This window comes from Staurois parvus, unplaced genomic scaffold (assembly GCF_062004578.1).
Source record: "Staurois parvus isolate SC_StPar_1 unplaced genomic scaffold, SC_StPar_1.0 ptg000854l, whole genome shotgun sequence".
NCBI lineage: Eukaryota > Metazoa > Chordata > Amphibia > Anura > Ranidae > Staurois > Staurois parvus.
The window spans coordinates 370,001-386,693 of NW_028318650.1; the positions used below are offsets into that span (position 1 = coordinate 370,001).

The following is a 16,693-nucleotide window of genomic DNA, read 5'->3' on the forward strand; positions in this document are numbered from 1 at the left end:
AAGACAATGCACTGAGTTGGAGGAAATCTAATTAGACTTGGTGCACTGAGAGAAACATACAGAAAGTTCTTGTACTCAACACATCCATGGTAGTGGGCTGCTTGTGCACTGCATTTGCCTTTCTGAGTGTCATTATGTTAATTATGCCCATGGCAATGTGCTCTGCATGCTCCTGGAAGGGTAATCGGCATGCTCAGTATATCCTTAGCAAAGTACCTTTTGGTATTACCATGTCCCTGGCATAGTGCTCCTTATCCTTTGTATGCTTATGGCAGCGTGCTCCATGTGCTTAATAGGTCAATTGTAGAGTTCCAACTTCTCAGTATTCCTAACATAGCTCTGGCAGAGTTCATCTTGTGCTCAACATACACCACTCTATTTCTATGACAGAGCACTAGGCTTTGATATATACCTATAGTATGCCCACTAGATCAACATTTCTCTGGTTAAGCACCTTTATACTCATCACAGTTCTGGAATACTGCTCAGTCTTTGCAGAATGTCCTTGACAGGAAGCTCAATGTGCTCAGGATATCCCTGACAGTGTGCATAGTGTGCTCAGCAAGTCCCTGAAAGAGCGCTTGGTGTGCTCAGCATATCAGATTGAGAGATCAGTGTTTTTAGTGTGTCATTTGTAGACTTTTCAGTATGTCTGTTCTGGAACACTTACTGTGTTTTGTATCCATCACCTTTGCATTGGATTTCATTATGTATGCATAAGTGTTTTGGTGGTGACGTCTAGTGGCAATTCAGTAACTTCTGCAACTTGGTATTTGTATTTCTGTAAATTGTATAATCTAGTTTACCTGTATGTTGAGGCTAATTGGTTTAGTCCTTAGATAGACCCTCCCCCCTTTTACTCCATGTCTCCTCAGTTAGTTACCAGCCTTCATAGTGGGCCCAAGGCTTAGAAGATTATTGTCTCTTTACACTTTGATTGACCGCTAAGCACCCAATGTACTGCATTTTAACAAGTACAACTACATTGGATTATACTGCTGTGTTTTATTGGAGGGTTGTACTGTCTGTGAAGAGTGCTTATTTAGCAGTTGACCATACTAGCTGGATAGACCAAGATCTACAGGTGTTATGTCAGTGCATAAAGCAGTTCTTGAAGCAGAACAGTGTCTGGAATATATATTGTCAGTTTCCTAGAATATACTATATTGTCCTGAACACTATAAAAGTAAAGATCAATGTGTGCACAGTACCTGGGTGTGATTTGTAGTGGAGAAGGATTGGAACAGCTCATGATCCAAAGCACACAACGTCATCTGTAAAACATGGTGGAGGCAGTGTGATGGCATGGGCAAGCATGGCTTCCAGTGGCACTAGGTAATTGGTGTTTATTGATGATGTGACAGAAGACAGAAGCAGCCGGATGAATTCTGCCGTGTTTAGAGATATACTGTCAGTCCAGATTCAGCCAAATGCAGCAAAGGTGATTGGACGGCGCTTCACAGTACAGATGGACAATAATCCAAAACACACTGCAAAAGCAGCCCAGGAGCTTTTCAAGGAAACAAAGTGGAATATTCTGCAATGGCCAAGTCAATCACCTGATCTCAACCCAACTGAGCATGCATTTCACTTGGGGAAGGCAAAACTAAAGGCAGAAAGACCCACAAAGAAAAACCGAAGACAGCTGCAGTTAGAGCCTGGCAAAGCATCAGAAAGGAGGAACCCCAGTCTTTGGTCATGTCCATGGGTTCCAGACTTCAGGCAAAGCATCAGAAAGGAGGAAACCCAGTCTTTGGTAATGTCTATGGGTTGCAGACTTCAGGCAGCCATTGCCAGTAAAGAATCCTCAATAAAATATTACAAATGAACATTTTATTTATGATTATATTAATTTGTCCAATTACATTTGAGCCCCTGAAAATGGAGGGACTATGTATAGAAATGGTTGCCGTTCCTAAAATTTGTACTTGATATGTATGTTCAACCCCTTGAATTAACCGTTTCAATACCGTGCAATTTTACACCTTCCTGCCCAGGCCATTTTTCAGGTTTCAGCGCTCTCACACTTTGAATGACAATTGCGCGGTCATACAACATTGTACCCAAACTAAAATTTTATCATTTTCTTCACACAACTAGAGCTTTCTTTTGGTGGTATTTAATCACCACTGGGGTTTTTATTTTTTGCTAAATTAACAAAAAAAGACCAAAAATTTTGAAAAAAAAACACATTTTTCTTTGTTTCTGTTATAAAAGTTTACAAATAAATAATTGTTCTTCATAAATTTAGGCCGAGATGTATTCTGCTACATGTCTTTGGTGAAAATAACCCAAATTAGGATGTATTTTTTAGTTTTTAGGAAAGTTATAGAGTTCACAAACTATGGTATAGATCTGAATATTGATCAGTCCTGAAGTACTGACGGCCAATCTAATTTCTTGAGGCGCAAGAATGTCAGAACAGTACAGATATCCCCCCAAATGACCCCTTTTTGCAGAGTAGACAGTCCGACGTACTTCATAAGAGGCATGGCGAGTTTTTTGAAGTTGTATTTTTTTGTCATAATTTTTCGGAAAATGAAAAAATGAAAAAAATTATTTTCACTATTTTTTTTTTTACATACTGTCACCAGTGCAGTACAGCATCATCATATAACTGGCATGGCGGTGTACAGGGACACTGACTGGTGACAGTATGAAAAAAAAAATATATATATTTTTTTTTAATTTTTTTACTATATTTAATTTTTTATTACATTTTTTTTAATTTTTTTTAAGATTTTTTTTTCATATTTTACTATGACCAAAGTAGTACAATGTTACCATAGTAACATTGTACTACTTTGGGGAAGTGATCAGTTTTTTTTTTTTTTTTTTTTTTTTTTTACACAATTTGCTTATAGCAAAGAATTACTTTGCTATAAGCAAGCATTTTTTTTTTTTGTGCTTAGCTGTGATTTGGTCACAGCTAATCAGATGACATGTGCATGTGATTAGCTGTGACCATTCACAGCTAGGCACTAGTATACAATGGATGGCATCATGAATGAAGCCATCCATTGTATACAACTGTCATGTGACCTGCTGTGATTGGTCACAGCAGGTCACATGGTACCAGCAACGGGAGTAGGTACTCGGATCTGTCATCGGCCGTGTCCGAGGTGCACGGCCGGTGACAGATCGCACTGCTGCGCCGCTCTGCATTAGCGCAAACCACGCATGTGCGGGAGCACGCCAAATGGCATGCACCCGGAATGCAGAGACACATCTGAAGCCGCCAAATGGCCATTGGCCGGGTGGCTAATGGTTAAAGATGAAAGTCTGCACTTCAAATTAATTTGGATTTTTTTCTTTCTTAATTTATTCCGGTGGCATACAGAGTCAAAAGTATAAAAATTGTGCCTGTGTCCAAATATATATGGACCTAACGATATTTCATACATTTCCCAACAAGCAAATCAGAGTAGTTCCTTCCCATGCATCTTCCACAGGTAAGTCATGTTCTGCACTCTACCACTACAACTCACAATCAGAACTTGAAACTCACCACTATGCTCACTCATCATGACTAAGCACTCTTCTAGGTACACACTAAGAGCAGCTTGCCAGGGACATGTTAGGCACAAGCATCACACTCTGCTGAGTACATGGGATCTACTTACAGGACATCCTGAACTTAGATAGACCTCTACCTGGAGCACATGAATTCTACAGAACACTGTATCAGGTCTAGTGCTCACCCCCAAAGGAGCCATTTAATGTGCTAGGTCCTCTGTTCCTGTGCCCATAACTCTGCAAATGACACTAAACACTCTGACATACCTGGCTTTAATGCAGATTTATATGCAGTACCCCAATGGTAATAGAGGTATGAAACAACAGCAATAACACAGGAGGTAACCCAGTCTTTGGTCATGTCCATGGGTTCCTGACTTCAGGCAAAGCATCAGAAAGGAGGAAACCTAATCTTTGGTAATGTCCATGGGTTCCAGACTTCAGACAGTCATTGCCAGTAAAGGATTCTCAAAACAATATTACAAATGAACATTTTGTTTATGATTATATTCATTTGACCAATTACATTTGAACCCCTGAAAATGGAGGGACTGTGTATAGAAATGGTTGCAGTTCCTAAAATGTTTACTTGATATTTATGTTTAACCCTTGAATTAAAGCTGAAAGTCTGCACTTCAAATTCATTTGAATTGTTTCCTTCTAAATTTATTCTGGTATCATACAGAGCCAAAAGTATGAAAATCGTGCCTGTTTCCAAATATATATGGACCTAACTGTATCTTTTACTTTTTCATGATAATGATACCTGGTGGAGAGGAGTAAGGATGCTTATGAAGTCTATGAAGTTTACATGGCAATACCACAATTGGAGATTTAACAAGCGACACACACCAACCATGAGAGTGGGAGGCATGTGGGTCTGGTGAGTGCATACCTAAAAGGGAAGGCTGTCTCATAAGCACGTGATGATTTTGTTTTTGGAAACTAAGCAACAGGAAGCTTAAAACACTGGAAGTGACTAATCACATGACATAATTGACTTTATTATTTCACAGTAGTGGATTGATTTACATTATATGATTGTTTAGTTATAGTTTTATTTCACTATTCACATTGTCACTGTAGAAGGTGTTTTGTGTATCAGTTGGTCACAGTGCCACTAGACCAGGGGTGGGCAAACTTTTTGACTTGAGGGCCGCAATGGGTTCATATATTGGACCCGGGGGCCGGACCAAGAGTAGATGAATGATGTGTATGTGTCATCCATAGTAAGTATAGTAATATTCCCCCATAGTAAGCATAGTAATTCATCCCCCATATAGTAATTCATCCCCCATAGTAATTCATCCCCCATATAGTAATTCATCCCCCATATAGTAATTCATCCCCCATAGTAATTCATCCCCCATAGTAATTCATCCCCCATATAGTAATTCATCCCCCATAGTAATTCATCCCCCATAGTAATTCATCCCCCATATAGTAATTCATCCCCCATAGTAATTCATCCCCCATAGTAATTCATCCCCCATATAGTAATTCATCCCCCATAGTAATTCATCCCCCATATAGTAATTCATCCCCCATAGTAATTCATCCCCCATATAGTAATTCATCCCCCATATAGTAATTCATCCCCCATAGTAATTCATCCCCCATAGTAATTCATCCCCCATATAGTAATTCATCCCCCATATAGTAATTCATCCCCCATATAGTAATTCATCCCCCATAGTAATTCATCCCCCCTATAGTAATTCATCCCCCCTATAGTAATTCATCCCCCCTATAGTAATTCATTCCCCATATTAATTCATCCCCCATAGTAATTCATCCCCCCTATAGTAATTCATCCCCCATATAGTAATTCATCTGCCATATAGTAATTCATCCCCCATAGTAATTCATCCCCCCTATAGTAATTCATTCCCCATATTAATTCATCCCCCATATTAAGTCCCCAAGTCCCCCCTGTGTCAATTCACTTACCTTTGCTCCGCGCGTTCCTCTCGCCGTGTTCCCGCGCCGTTCCGGTGTAGATTGAAAATCTGTCTCCTATGAGGATCTGTCCCCCTCGACGTATCTGCGCATGTGCCAGTTTCAGGCATTAGCAGCCGATCGGCGATCTCCGGCACATGCGCAGATACGTCTAGGGGGACAGATCCTCATGGAAGACAGATTTTCATGCTACACCGGTCTTCAGGGCGGCCTGTGGGAGGAGCCTAGCGGGAGCCTAGCTCCGCGGGCCGAATTAAAAGGTCCGCCGGGCCGTAGTTTGCCCATTGCTGCACTAGACAATTTGTGTTTTTGTCTTTAATTTTGGATAGTAATGTATGCCTAGTATGCTAAGGATGGTGCAGAGAACGAACGGGAAGAGATGGTAAGTGGCAAATACAATTAGTAGAGAGAAGCCACCTGTCGTCTGCCACCAATCCATGGGTTGATCATCAAAGAGGGCTAGACAGCATCAATTACTTGAAAGGAAAAGAGGGAGAAGAATAAAGATGAAGAGAGGAAGAAAAGAGAGAGCAAGGAGGTAGAGAAAGATAAAAGATAGAAGAAAAGAGAGGGGTAAAAAAGCAAGGTGGGTATAATGAAGCAGATTGTATGCTCTCTCCATATCTGAGCATCCTAGAATATGCACTTAAGTCACCAGTGTCAACTTGGAAGGAAAAAAACTCTGGCAGTAAAAGTTCTATCATTCTGTAAATATAAGTGTGATGGAGTAAACTTTAGGGAGAAAGAATACAAACAACGTTTTGAGTTGCCATTACTGTAGCATATTCTGTTCTGGAATGTAACCAGCAGGCCCATGTTTTGTAAAATGTAGAGTATTTGTCATGGGTAACGAGTATAAGTTCTTCCAATTCTGCAATTCTGTTAAGTTTCATAAACCACTCTTAGTGTAGGATCTTCTTGCCTATTCCGATAGCGTGGAATGCACATACGAGCTGCAGTAATCATGTGCATTGCTAGCAATTTGTGGAAATTGGGAATAGGGGATGTGAAATGAAAAAGCAAATCCAACTTAACTTGTACGATAGTAGCATGTACCAATTCCCAGTGAGGTTTCAGTAGTACAGAATCCCACCATAGATGCCTTAAAGTGTCTTCAGTTTGAAAGCACCTCCAACATGTATGGGAACCGTTGGGTATATTTTGTGCAAAAGATGAGGAATTCTGTACCTTATAGAGTAAACCTTAACGTTACAGTACCTTGAAAAAGTCTTCCACCCCCTTGAAATTTTCCACATTTTGTCATGTTACAACCAAAAACTTAAATGTATTTTATTGGTATTTTATGTGATAGACCGACACAAAGTGGCACATACTTGTGAAGTGGAAGGAAAATAATAAATGGTTTTCTAAATTTTTTATAAATATATATCTGAAAAGTGTGGCGTGCATTTGTATTCAACCCCCTTTACTCTGATACCCCTAACTAAAATCTAGTGGAACCAATTGCCTTCAAAAGTCACCTAATGTGTAAATAGAGTCCCCCTGTGTGTCATTTAATCTCAGTATAAATCCAGCTGTTCTGTGAAGCCCTCAGAGGTTTGTTAGAGAACATTAGTGAACAAACAGCATCATAAATACCAAGGAACACACCAGACAGATCAGGGATAAAGTTGTGAAGAAGTTTAAAGTAGGGTCAGATTATGAAAAACTATCCCAAACTTTGAACATGTCATGGAGCACTGTTCAATCCATAATCCGAAAATGGAAAGAGTATGGCACAACTGCAAACCTACCAAGACATGGCCGTCCACCTAAACTGACAGGCCAGGCAAGGAGAGCATTCATCAGAGGAGCAGCCAAGAGGCCCATGGGAACGCTGGAGGAGCTGCAGAGATCCACAGCTCAGGGGGGAGAATCTGTCCACAGGACAACTATTAGTCGTGGACTCCACAAATCTGGCCTTTATGGAAGAGTTACAAGAAGAAAGCCATTGTTGAAAGAAAGCCATAAGAAGTCCCGTTTGCAGTTTGGGAGAAGCCATGTGGGGGACACAGCAAACATGTGAAAGAAGGGGCTCTGGTCAGATGAGACCAAAATGGAACATTTTGGCCTAAAAGCAAAACGCTATGTTTGGCGGAAAACTAACAGTGCACATCACCCTGAACACACCATCCCCAATGTGAAACATGGTGGTGGCAGAATCATGTGGTGGGGATGCTTTTCTTTAGCAGGGACAGGGATGCTGGTCAGAGTTGATGGGAAGATGGATGGAGCCAAATGCAGGGCAATCTTAGAAGAAAACCTGTTAGAGTCTGAAAAAGCCTTGAGACCGAGGCGGAGGTTCACCTTCCAGCAGGACAACGACCCGAAACATCCAGCCAGAGCTACAATGGAATGGTTTAGATCAAAGCATATTCATGTGTTAGAATGGCCCAGTCACAGTCCAGACCTAAATCCAATGGAGAATCTGTGTCAGGACTTGAAAATTGCTGTTCCCAGACACTCTCCATCCAATCAGACAGAGCTTGAGGTATTCTGTAAAGAAGAATGGGCAGAAATGTCCCTCTCTAGATGTGCAAAGCTGGGAGTGATGTCCCCAAAAAGACTTGCAGCTGGAATTGCAGTGAAAGGTGGTTCTACAAAGTATTGACTCTGGGGGACTGAATACAAATGCCACCACATTTTTCAGATATTTGTAAAAAAGTTTTTAAACCATTTATCATTTTCCTTCCACTTCACAATTATGTGCCACTTTGTGTCGGTCTATCACATAAAATACCAATAAAATACATTTAAGTTTTTGGTTGTAACATGACAAAATGTGGAAAATTTCAAGGGGCATGAATACTTTTTCAAGACACTGTGTGTTCCTGTATGAATATACTAATGGTGCCCTTATAGATCGATGTATGCACTTAGTTACATTGTTCCTCTGTTAAAGTGATCCCCATATCCGCTTCCCATAACTGTACAAACCGATGTGAGTCAAGAGGGGAGTCACCAAGTAGAACAGAATAAATGGAGGAGATCAGGTGTCTCCGTGGGGCTCAAAAGAGTCATAGAAATTCAAAAGGCATGGGAGATCAACTATAGTACATCCTTGTGTACTAAGAAGTGTTTTAATAATGGCGGCGATCAGCGACTTATGGCGGCGATCAGTGACTTATGGTGGCGATCAGCGACTTATGGCGGGACTGCGGCGGACATTCTGACATTGGGGGGTACTGACTTGGGGTCACTGACATCCCCAGTGACACCAATACAGTGATCAGTGCAAAAAAAAAACCACTGACACTGTACTAATGGCACTGGGGAGGAAGGGGTTAAGTTTATTTTTCAGGGAAGGGTTATCTGTGTGAGGGGGAGTGTTTTACTAGGGGGCGGAGGTGTGTGCTGGATGGGGACAGGCTAATCGGGAGAGAGAAACTCTTCTGTCCCATTCAGCTTGTCCTGGAGCTGTCAGGGAAGTGACAGACAGCACAGCTACTGCAGCTGTGCCCTCTGTCACTGATTGCCACCGATCGCCGGGAGATAGCCGGTAATGACCGGCTGTGACCTGGCAACTGACATCCGCAGCTGTGATTGGCGGGACAGGTAGGGCGGCGGCGCGCCTCGCTCACGCCCCCTACCTGTTTACAAAACACATGTTTTAAAACGTGGTTTTGCCTGCCCGTGCCGCCCTGCCGCCGTATTTATACATGGGCTGGGCGGCATGTGGTTAACAATGGACATGCCCGTATGTATAGATACAGAGTCATGCATGAAGGAATCACTGTTGGTATCCTTAATGAGATAAAGATGATAAAGATGGCAGGGTCCTACTTCAAGAGGTTTCTTCACCGCAACGTGCGGACTATAAAGCACCTTGATATAGAGGATAGTATGAAGCCTCCGTCTCTTGTAATGTATAAATGGTGCCTTACACCTGGGTAGTGAATCATATTGTCCCCATCCTGCAATAAATTGATGACAAATGGACAATATTTGCGTACCAGTCTTTGTGCTGGGATTGCGCCGCTCGGCGCACTCCCAGCACAGACCGCGGTGTTACTGAGAGCCCTGGGACCCGTTTTAACGATCGGGACCCAGGACTCCCAATTCCGGGTCACGTGATCGCTGTGATGGCCTCTGATTGGCTATCACAGTGCTCAGTTACTGTGCAGCTCGGCCCTCTTGTTTTTTTCTCTCTATGAATGGAGGAGAGAGATGCATTGTATCTCTCTAACTCCTGGCATAAAGAGAAAAAAAAAGATAAATATTGAAAAATACCTAGATAAAAGGTTTGATCTAGTTCAGTGCCAGGGTTAGTGTTTTTGGGTCAGGGTCAAAAGTCAGGATTTAAAAAAAAAAAAAAAAAAAAAAAATTGGTGTTGGTGTTAATGTCAGTGTTTTTAGGTAAAAAAAAGACAAACGAAATGCGCACTATTGTTTCTGGGCTATACTATGAGTACAAATAACACACATATATGGTATCGCTGCGATCGTCAAGAGCTGGAGAATTTATTTTGGGTTGTTCTTTGGTGGTAGCGTATGGTCGTAACAAGAAACACACAGCTAAATTAAAAAAAATTAGTTTTTTTTATTATTTTGGGCCAGTTTTCCTTTCATAATAAAAAAAATTAGGAGCTATCCATTACCATTTACCACCAAATGCAAAGCCCAATTTTTGTCCTGAAAAAAATCAAGGTATAATCCACCCAGATGTATAAAGTAGTTGTGGTGATATGGATGGTTTTACTATCACATGTCAAAGTTGCAGAATTGTGTTTTAGGCATTTAGATTTGTTTTACCCTTAGGTGTGAAGGGGTTAAGCTGAGAAAATCCAAAATTTTAAAATTGCAAGAACAAGAGTAGAGGGGCATTTCACACCTTTGACAATGACACCTACTCCAGTTGACACTGATGAAGGTGCCAAAGCCACACACATTTTATTAACCCCATGAATGTGAAAACAGAAGATTCCCATATGATTGCAAGTGCTTGTGCCTTCAACAGTGGGCTAAACACGCTAAGATGTCCTGGCTACAGCAATACCTTACACAACAAGCATCCTGACTTCTTTTGGTGCATATAAACTTGGAGGACCAATCACTCCTTTTGCACGCATACAGCGGTCAAGGGTCAGGACTCCCAATAGGGCTGGTAACTGGTGGTACCTTAGGGAACTGCTTACACAGCATTCTCCCAAGTCCCTGTCTTTGGCATATGCAACTGTTGAAAGGTTCTTTATGTAGTGCACAGACCCCCTATCAGGTCCTGCTGTTTGTCCCAGGTTCTATTAAGGAATAGGGATTGGGAGCAGAGCAGCCAGGTACTCAGCAGCTCCACAGTCACACAACTCAATAACCAGATATTGAATGTCTTTTTAAAGTTTAATGCTGGTTAAACTTGGATAGGGTGTAGGGTGAGCCTTGGGATACTCCAAATTTAGTGCAAAGTGTAACAGAGGACACTCTCTGGTAATAACTAGACTCTTCAGGATGGACCTCTTGTGACTAGTAGTAGATGGACATACAGCTCAGGGAATCAAACTATAGACACAGTCCTAAGCCAGCAGCTGTGGAGCTATCTCATCAAGGGGTAAATGACAGTCACTAGAATTGTGTTCTCTCCAAGGCCTCTACTCACTATGTCCCTGTGTACATGAATGCCTCCTTCCAGTACCAGCCAGACCCTGTACTGTGAGCTTTCAGGTCTGATCCTCAGTAGACATCCTCCAAACTGATTCCAGAAGCTTTAGATATAGCACCTGAGCTGGGACCTCATAGAGACGTCTGCAGACTTCAGCTAACTTGCCCAGAAGGGCAGCAGCCTTCAGACTGAGTCTTCTCCTCCAGGACAAGGACCCTGCTGTTTCAGGTCCCAACCTATTTATAAACACATCAGCCCCCCTACCCCCTACTGGTCACTCTTACCAGTTGAGCCTGCAACCAACAGAACCCAGAACAGTCAAAAGCAATCAAACTTTAATCCACTGGTTAAAGAGGCGCCAAAAAAAAAATGACCTTACTCCTACTAGCAACCTAAATAGGAGGGTGCTACATTTAAAGCCTCTCCTTCTTGTCTTGTGCTGCAAACACAACAGGAACTTAGTGAAAACCTCTGCAAAATAAAGGGGAAACCACAGCATGTGTACACTGCCAGCCATTGCTTCTGCAGCTAAAGAGAAGTGGTTGTAGAACTGCACCAAAACCACAGGGTTTTACCACCCCCAAACCACTTGTCTGCAGGAATCCTAAGCCTGCAACAGCTTCCAATTCACTGACATTATGGTAGTTCTGTGCACCCTATGTTTTGTAATGAGGGGGGCTGTATTAAGCAAAAGCCCTCCTATAGGGCAGCACAGTGGCTAAATGGTTAGCACTTCCTCTTGGCAGTACTAGGGTCGCTGGCTCAAATCCCAACCATGGCACCACCTGCCTGAAGTTTGTATGTTCTCTCTGTGCCTGCTTGGGTTTCCTCGAGGTACTCCGGTTTCCTCCGACACTCCAGACATTTTGGTAGGTGAATTGGCCCTAGTAAGTGTATGTATGAATGTGAGTTAGGGACCTTAGATTGTACACCCCTTGAGGGTTAGGGACTGATTGTACAATATACTGTATGTATGTAAAGCACTGCGCAAATTGACGGCGCTATAGAAGTACATGATATAAAGTAAATAATTGGATCTTCTAGGCCTGCTGACTAAAATCCATACTGTGCATTATGGTTTAAAAAAATTCTCCCATGCTAATATGTACATAAATATGCCAGGACTGTGAGCCTCATACCTGCAAGATTTATCTTGAATCTATGGTAGTGGAGGACCCAAACCTCATCCCCACAAAAAAAGGTCATAGGAGGCTGTTTTGCCTCAGGTGGTGCAAAATAAATGAGACTCAAACAGGGCCCATCTCAGAGCTATAGATTACACTAATAAATAAGTATCTGGTGTATAAATTAAAGTACTTAATTCATATATAATCCAATACAATATCACTATAAAATATCAACATTTATCTGTTACCTTTTGTGGGTGGTCGATGTACTGGTCTAGTTCCTTCATTTTTACTTGCAGTTGCTTGTTTGTGTCTTGAGGTTCCTGACACAGCATCTCCATCTTGGTCTCTTTTAGGTTTTTTGGTTGAGGGTTCAGAGCATGGCACATCAACACAGGTCGGTAGCAGATTTATGGTATTTTTGTTTAATACTTCTTTATCTTCTATGTCTTTTGATTTAGAAGCTTTAAAAAAAAAAATCCACAAAACATTTGAATTGGCAAGTTACTGTTCTACAATACCAAGCTTCAATATCAGACAAAAGTGCTATATATTAGAGCAGTGTTTTTCAACCTTTTTTGTGCAAAGGCACACTTTTTTCATGAAAAAAATCACGAGGCACACCACCATTAGAAAATGTTAAAAAAATTTACCTATAGTATATAGTATAGTAATTCATCCCCCTATAGTAATTCATCCCCCCTATAGTAATTCATCCCCCCATAGTAATTCATCCCCCTATAGTAATTAATCCCCCATATAGTAATTCATCCCCCATATAGTAATTCATCCCCCATATAGTAATTCATCCCCCATAGTAATTCATCCCCCATATAGTAATTCATCCCCCATAGTAATTCATCCCCCATATAGTAATTCATCCCCCATAGTAATTCATCCCCCATATTAATTCAACCACCATATTAATTCCCCAAGCCCCCCCTGTGTCAATTCACTTACCTTTGCTCCGCGCGTTCCTCTCGCCGTTCCAGTGTAGCATGAAAATCTGTCTCCTATGAGGATCTGTCCCCCTCGACGTATCTGCGCATGTGAAAGCTTCAGGCATTAGCAGCTGATCGGCGATCTCCGGCACATGCGCAGATACGTCGAGGGGGACAGATCATCCTGACAGTATCACGCTCTGCGGGCCGGATTAAGAGGTCCGCCGGGCCGTATACGGCTCGCGGGCCATAGTTTGCCCATTGCTGTTCTAATGATTGGTCTATTTGTGAGCCGAGGCCACATGTTACGGATGAAATTGCAATTTTTCCCACGGCACACCAGACAATATCTCACGGCACACTAGTGTGCCGCGGCACAGTGGTTGAAAAACGCTGTATTAGAGTACTGCTGGAAAAGGAGCTGCTAAGTCATGGTTTCAGAGAAAGCCATGATATGCCATGGTCCACATGGGGAATTATGACCAGATTTACCAGGCCCTATCCAGAATACGTAACTGAGAATACATTTTTCTTCAGCACTTTTTCCTTTTCACTTTCTGATGTCCTTGCCACTTTGTCTTGCTCTCCAAGTTATATATATATATATAGTGACAGGAGGTCAGGTAGAACTAAGGGATGTGTCCAGGATGGGAGGTATATTTGTCCCAGGTTTTTGCTCTACACAGACTGTTTCTCCTGTTGTGCTGTGTAGTCGGCCTGTGTGGCTCACTGATTATTTCATGAGCTCAGGTGTAGTGAGTGAAGGGCTCTGGGCTCTATAAAACTCCCAGGCTGCATAGGGAGAATGCTCCAACCTGGAGCCAGTTGGCTGTGTAGGGCAGACTGGGGAGCAACCAAACCAGCCTGTGGCGAGGAATAATCTGTGTGATCTTGGACTGTGTGAACACCCTGGGGTTTATTTACTAAAGCTGGAGAGTCCAAAATCAGACTCACTTCTGCATAGAAACCAATCAGCTTCCAGGTTTCATTGCCAAAGCTTCATTGAACAAGCTGAGGTTAGAAGCTGATTGGTTTCTATGCAGAAGGGAGTCTGATTTTGGACTCTCCAGCTTTAGTAAATAAACCCCCGTGTCTGTGCAGCGGTAGGCTGTATTCAGACAGCTAGATAGGAAACCTGTGTTTGTAGTTAGATGCCCAGTGTGGCAAGGCTTTATTTTCTGTCTGTATTCTTTTGCTGTTTTGACCCTATGCACTGTGTTCACCAGACTTTGTAAATAAAGGACAACTTTTCACCAAGTACCTGCTGTCGTGCTGAGCCTCTTTCACGGTGTTCTGACCCATCCAGGGGGTCAAGCACAACCCGCCACTGGGCTAATCCTTCACAATATATATATATCGGAGAGCAAGACAAAGTGGCAAGGAGATAGATAGATAGATAGATAGATATTACACATACAGTTGTGCTCAAATGTTTGCATACCCTGGCAGAAATTGTGAAATTTTGGTATTGAAAATGTGACTGATCATACCCTAGCATGTTTGGCCTTGGTACAGACACACAAGGTGACACACAGGTTAACGTAGCAATTAAAGGTTAATTTCCCACATCTGTGGCATTTTAACTTGCAATTAGTGTCTGTGTATAAATAGTATGAATTTAAATAAATGAGTTTGTTAGCTTTCACATGGATGCACTGAGCAGGCTAGATATGAGCCATGGTGAGCAGAAAAGAACTGCCAAAAGATCTGCGTAACAAGGTAATGAGACTTTATAAAGATGGAAAAGGATACATAAAAAAGGATATAGCTGCATGGTTGAGTTTCCAGAAAGAAGCTCGTTTTCATTCAAGTATCGGCTTATTGTGCTCCTTTAGCCACTTGGCAACTGCGCTATAACTGAATGATGGCTACAGCATGGTTGTCCAGTCCTGGGAGGGCATCATATGATGTCATCCCAGAATGCGCCCTCCTGCGTGCTCCCAGCATCGCACACCTGGCAATCTCCATGATCGCTGTGCCCTATGGACACAGTTGATCATGTGATGAGGTAAAAGGCCAATCACAGCAGGCTTTGATCAAGTGATCAGCTGTATCCAATGACACAGCAGATCACGGAGTAAACAGTTGCCGGTTATCGGAAGCACTTTCCTCACGCTGTCAGTGTGAGGAAAGTACTGCTGATAACCAGCAGTTGTCACAGAGCAGATTGTCACTGATCATCAGGGCACTTATGGTCAGTGCCCTGATGACCAGTGCCCAGCAGTGCCTCACACCAGTCCCCATCAGTGCCGCCCAGTCAGTGCCACCAGTCAGTGCTGTCAATCAGTGCAGTTAGTCAGTGCCACCTGTCAGTGTTGCTCATCAGTACTGCCTATCAGTGACCATCATTGCTGCATATCAGTGCCTCCTCATCAATGCCCACCAGTGCCACCTCATCAGTGCAGCCTATCAGTGCTGTCTATCCATGTCACCTCATCAGTGCCCATCAATGCTGCCTATCAGTGCAGCCTCACCAACGCACATCAGTGAAGGAAAAAAATGACCTGTTTGCACAATTTTATAATAGAAGCAAAGAAACTTTTTTTTTTTTTTTTCAATTTTTTTGCTCTTCTTTTTTTTTTTTTTTGGTTTATAGCGCAAAAAATAAAACACCCAGCGGTGATTAAATACCACCAAAAGAAAGCTCTACTTGTGTGAAAAAAAGATACAAATTTAATATCGGTACAGTGGTGCATGACTGCTCAATTGTCATCCAAAGTGTGACAGCACTGAAAGCTGAAAATTGGCCTGGGCAGGAAGGGGGTATAAGTGCCCGGTAGGCAAGTGGTTAAAACAACCACGCCATCATTTTCCAGAGCAGCCTGTATTTCTCCTGAGGTTACCTGTGGGGGTTTTCTTTGTATCCTAAACAATCCTTCTGGCAGTTGTGGCTGCAATCTATTGGTCTACCTGACCTTGGCTTGGTACCAAGAAATCCCCGAATTTTCCACTTCCTAATAAGTGATTGAACAGTACTGACTGGCATGTTAAAAGCTTTGGATATCTTTTTATATCACTGCCATCTTTATAAAGTTCCATTACCTTGTTACGCAGGTCTTTTGACAGCTAGCCTGCTCAGTGCATCCACAGGACAGCTAACAAACTCATTGACTATTTATACACTGACACTATTTGCAATTTAAAAAGCCATAGATATATTCAGAAACCTACAGCTACAACATTTTTACGCTACCACTCCCCGTCCCGCCAGCTCGATGTCCTTCTTTGAACGTGCTTGCTACAGTGACCCGCACAGGCGAGGACTAATTTCGGACATCTATTCCCTCCTCTCTACCCCTAAATCCTCACCACCCCCCCCTTATGTTCGCAGATGGGAGGCGGACCTTGGTCGCCAATTGGACCCTGTGGATTGGGACCTTATCTGGACCAATACCAAATCCTCATCACAAAATGTAGTTGCTCTAGAAACTAACTATAAAGTATTGACTCGCTGGTACCTGGTTCCGGCGAGGATCGCTAAATACACTCCAAATTACTCCCATGAGTGCTTCTGGGGTTGTGCTGTGGCGGGAACCTACTGTCATATTTGATGGGCC

General features: G+C 42.4%; 1 protein-coding gene across 1 annotated transcript in view; it reads right to left on the reverse strand.

Moving 5' to 3' along the window:
* The window catches only part of LOC149443513 (uncharacterized), a 246,550-nt gene that overhangs the window by 161,164 nt on the left and 68,693 nt on the right, over positions 1 to 16,693 (reverse strand). Inside the window, exon 6 of the mRNA XM_089655603.1 lies at positions 12,444 to 12,659. Within this exon, the coding sequence (XP_089511729.1) occupies positions 12,444 to 12,659 (216 nt within the window). The remainder of the gene's footprint in view (positions 1 to 12,443; positions 12,660 to 16,693) is intronic.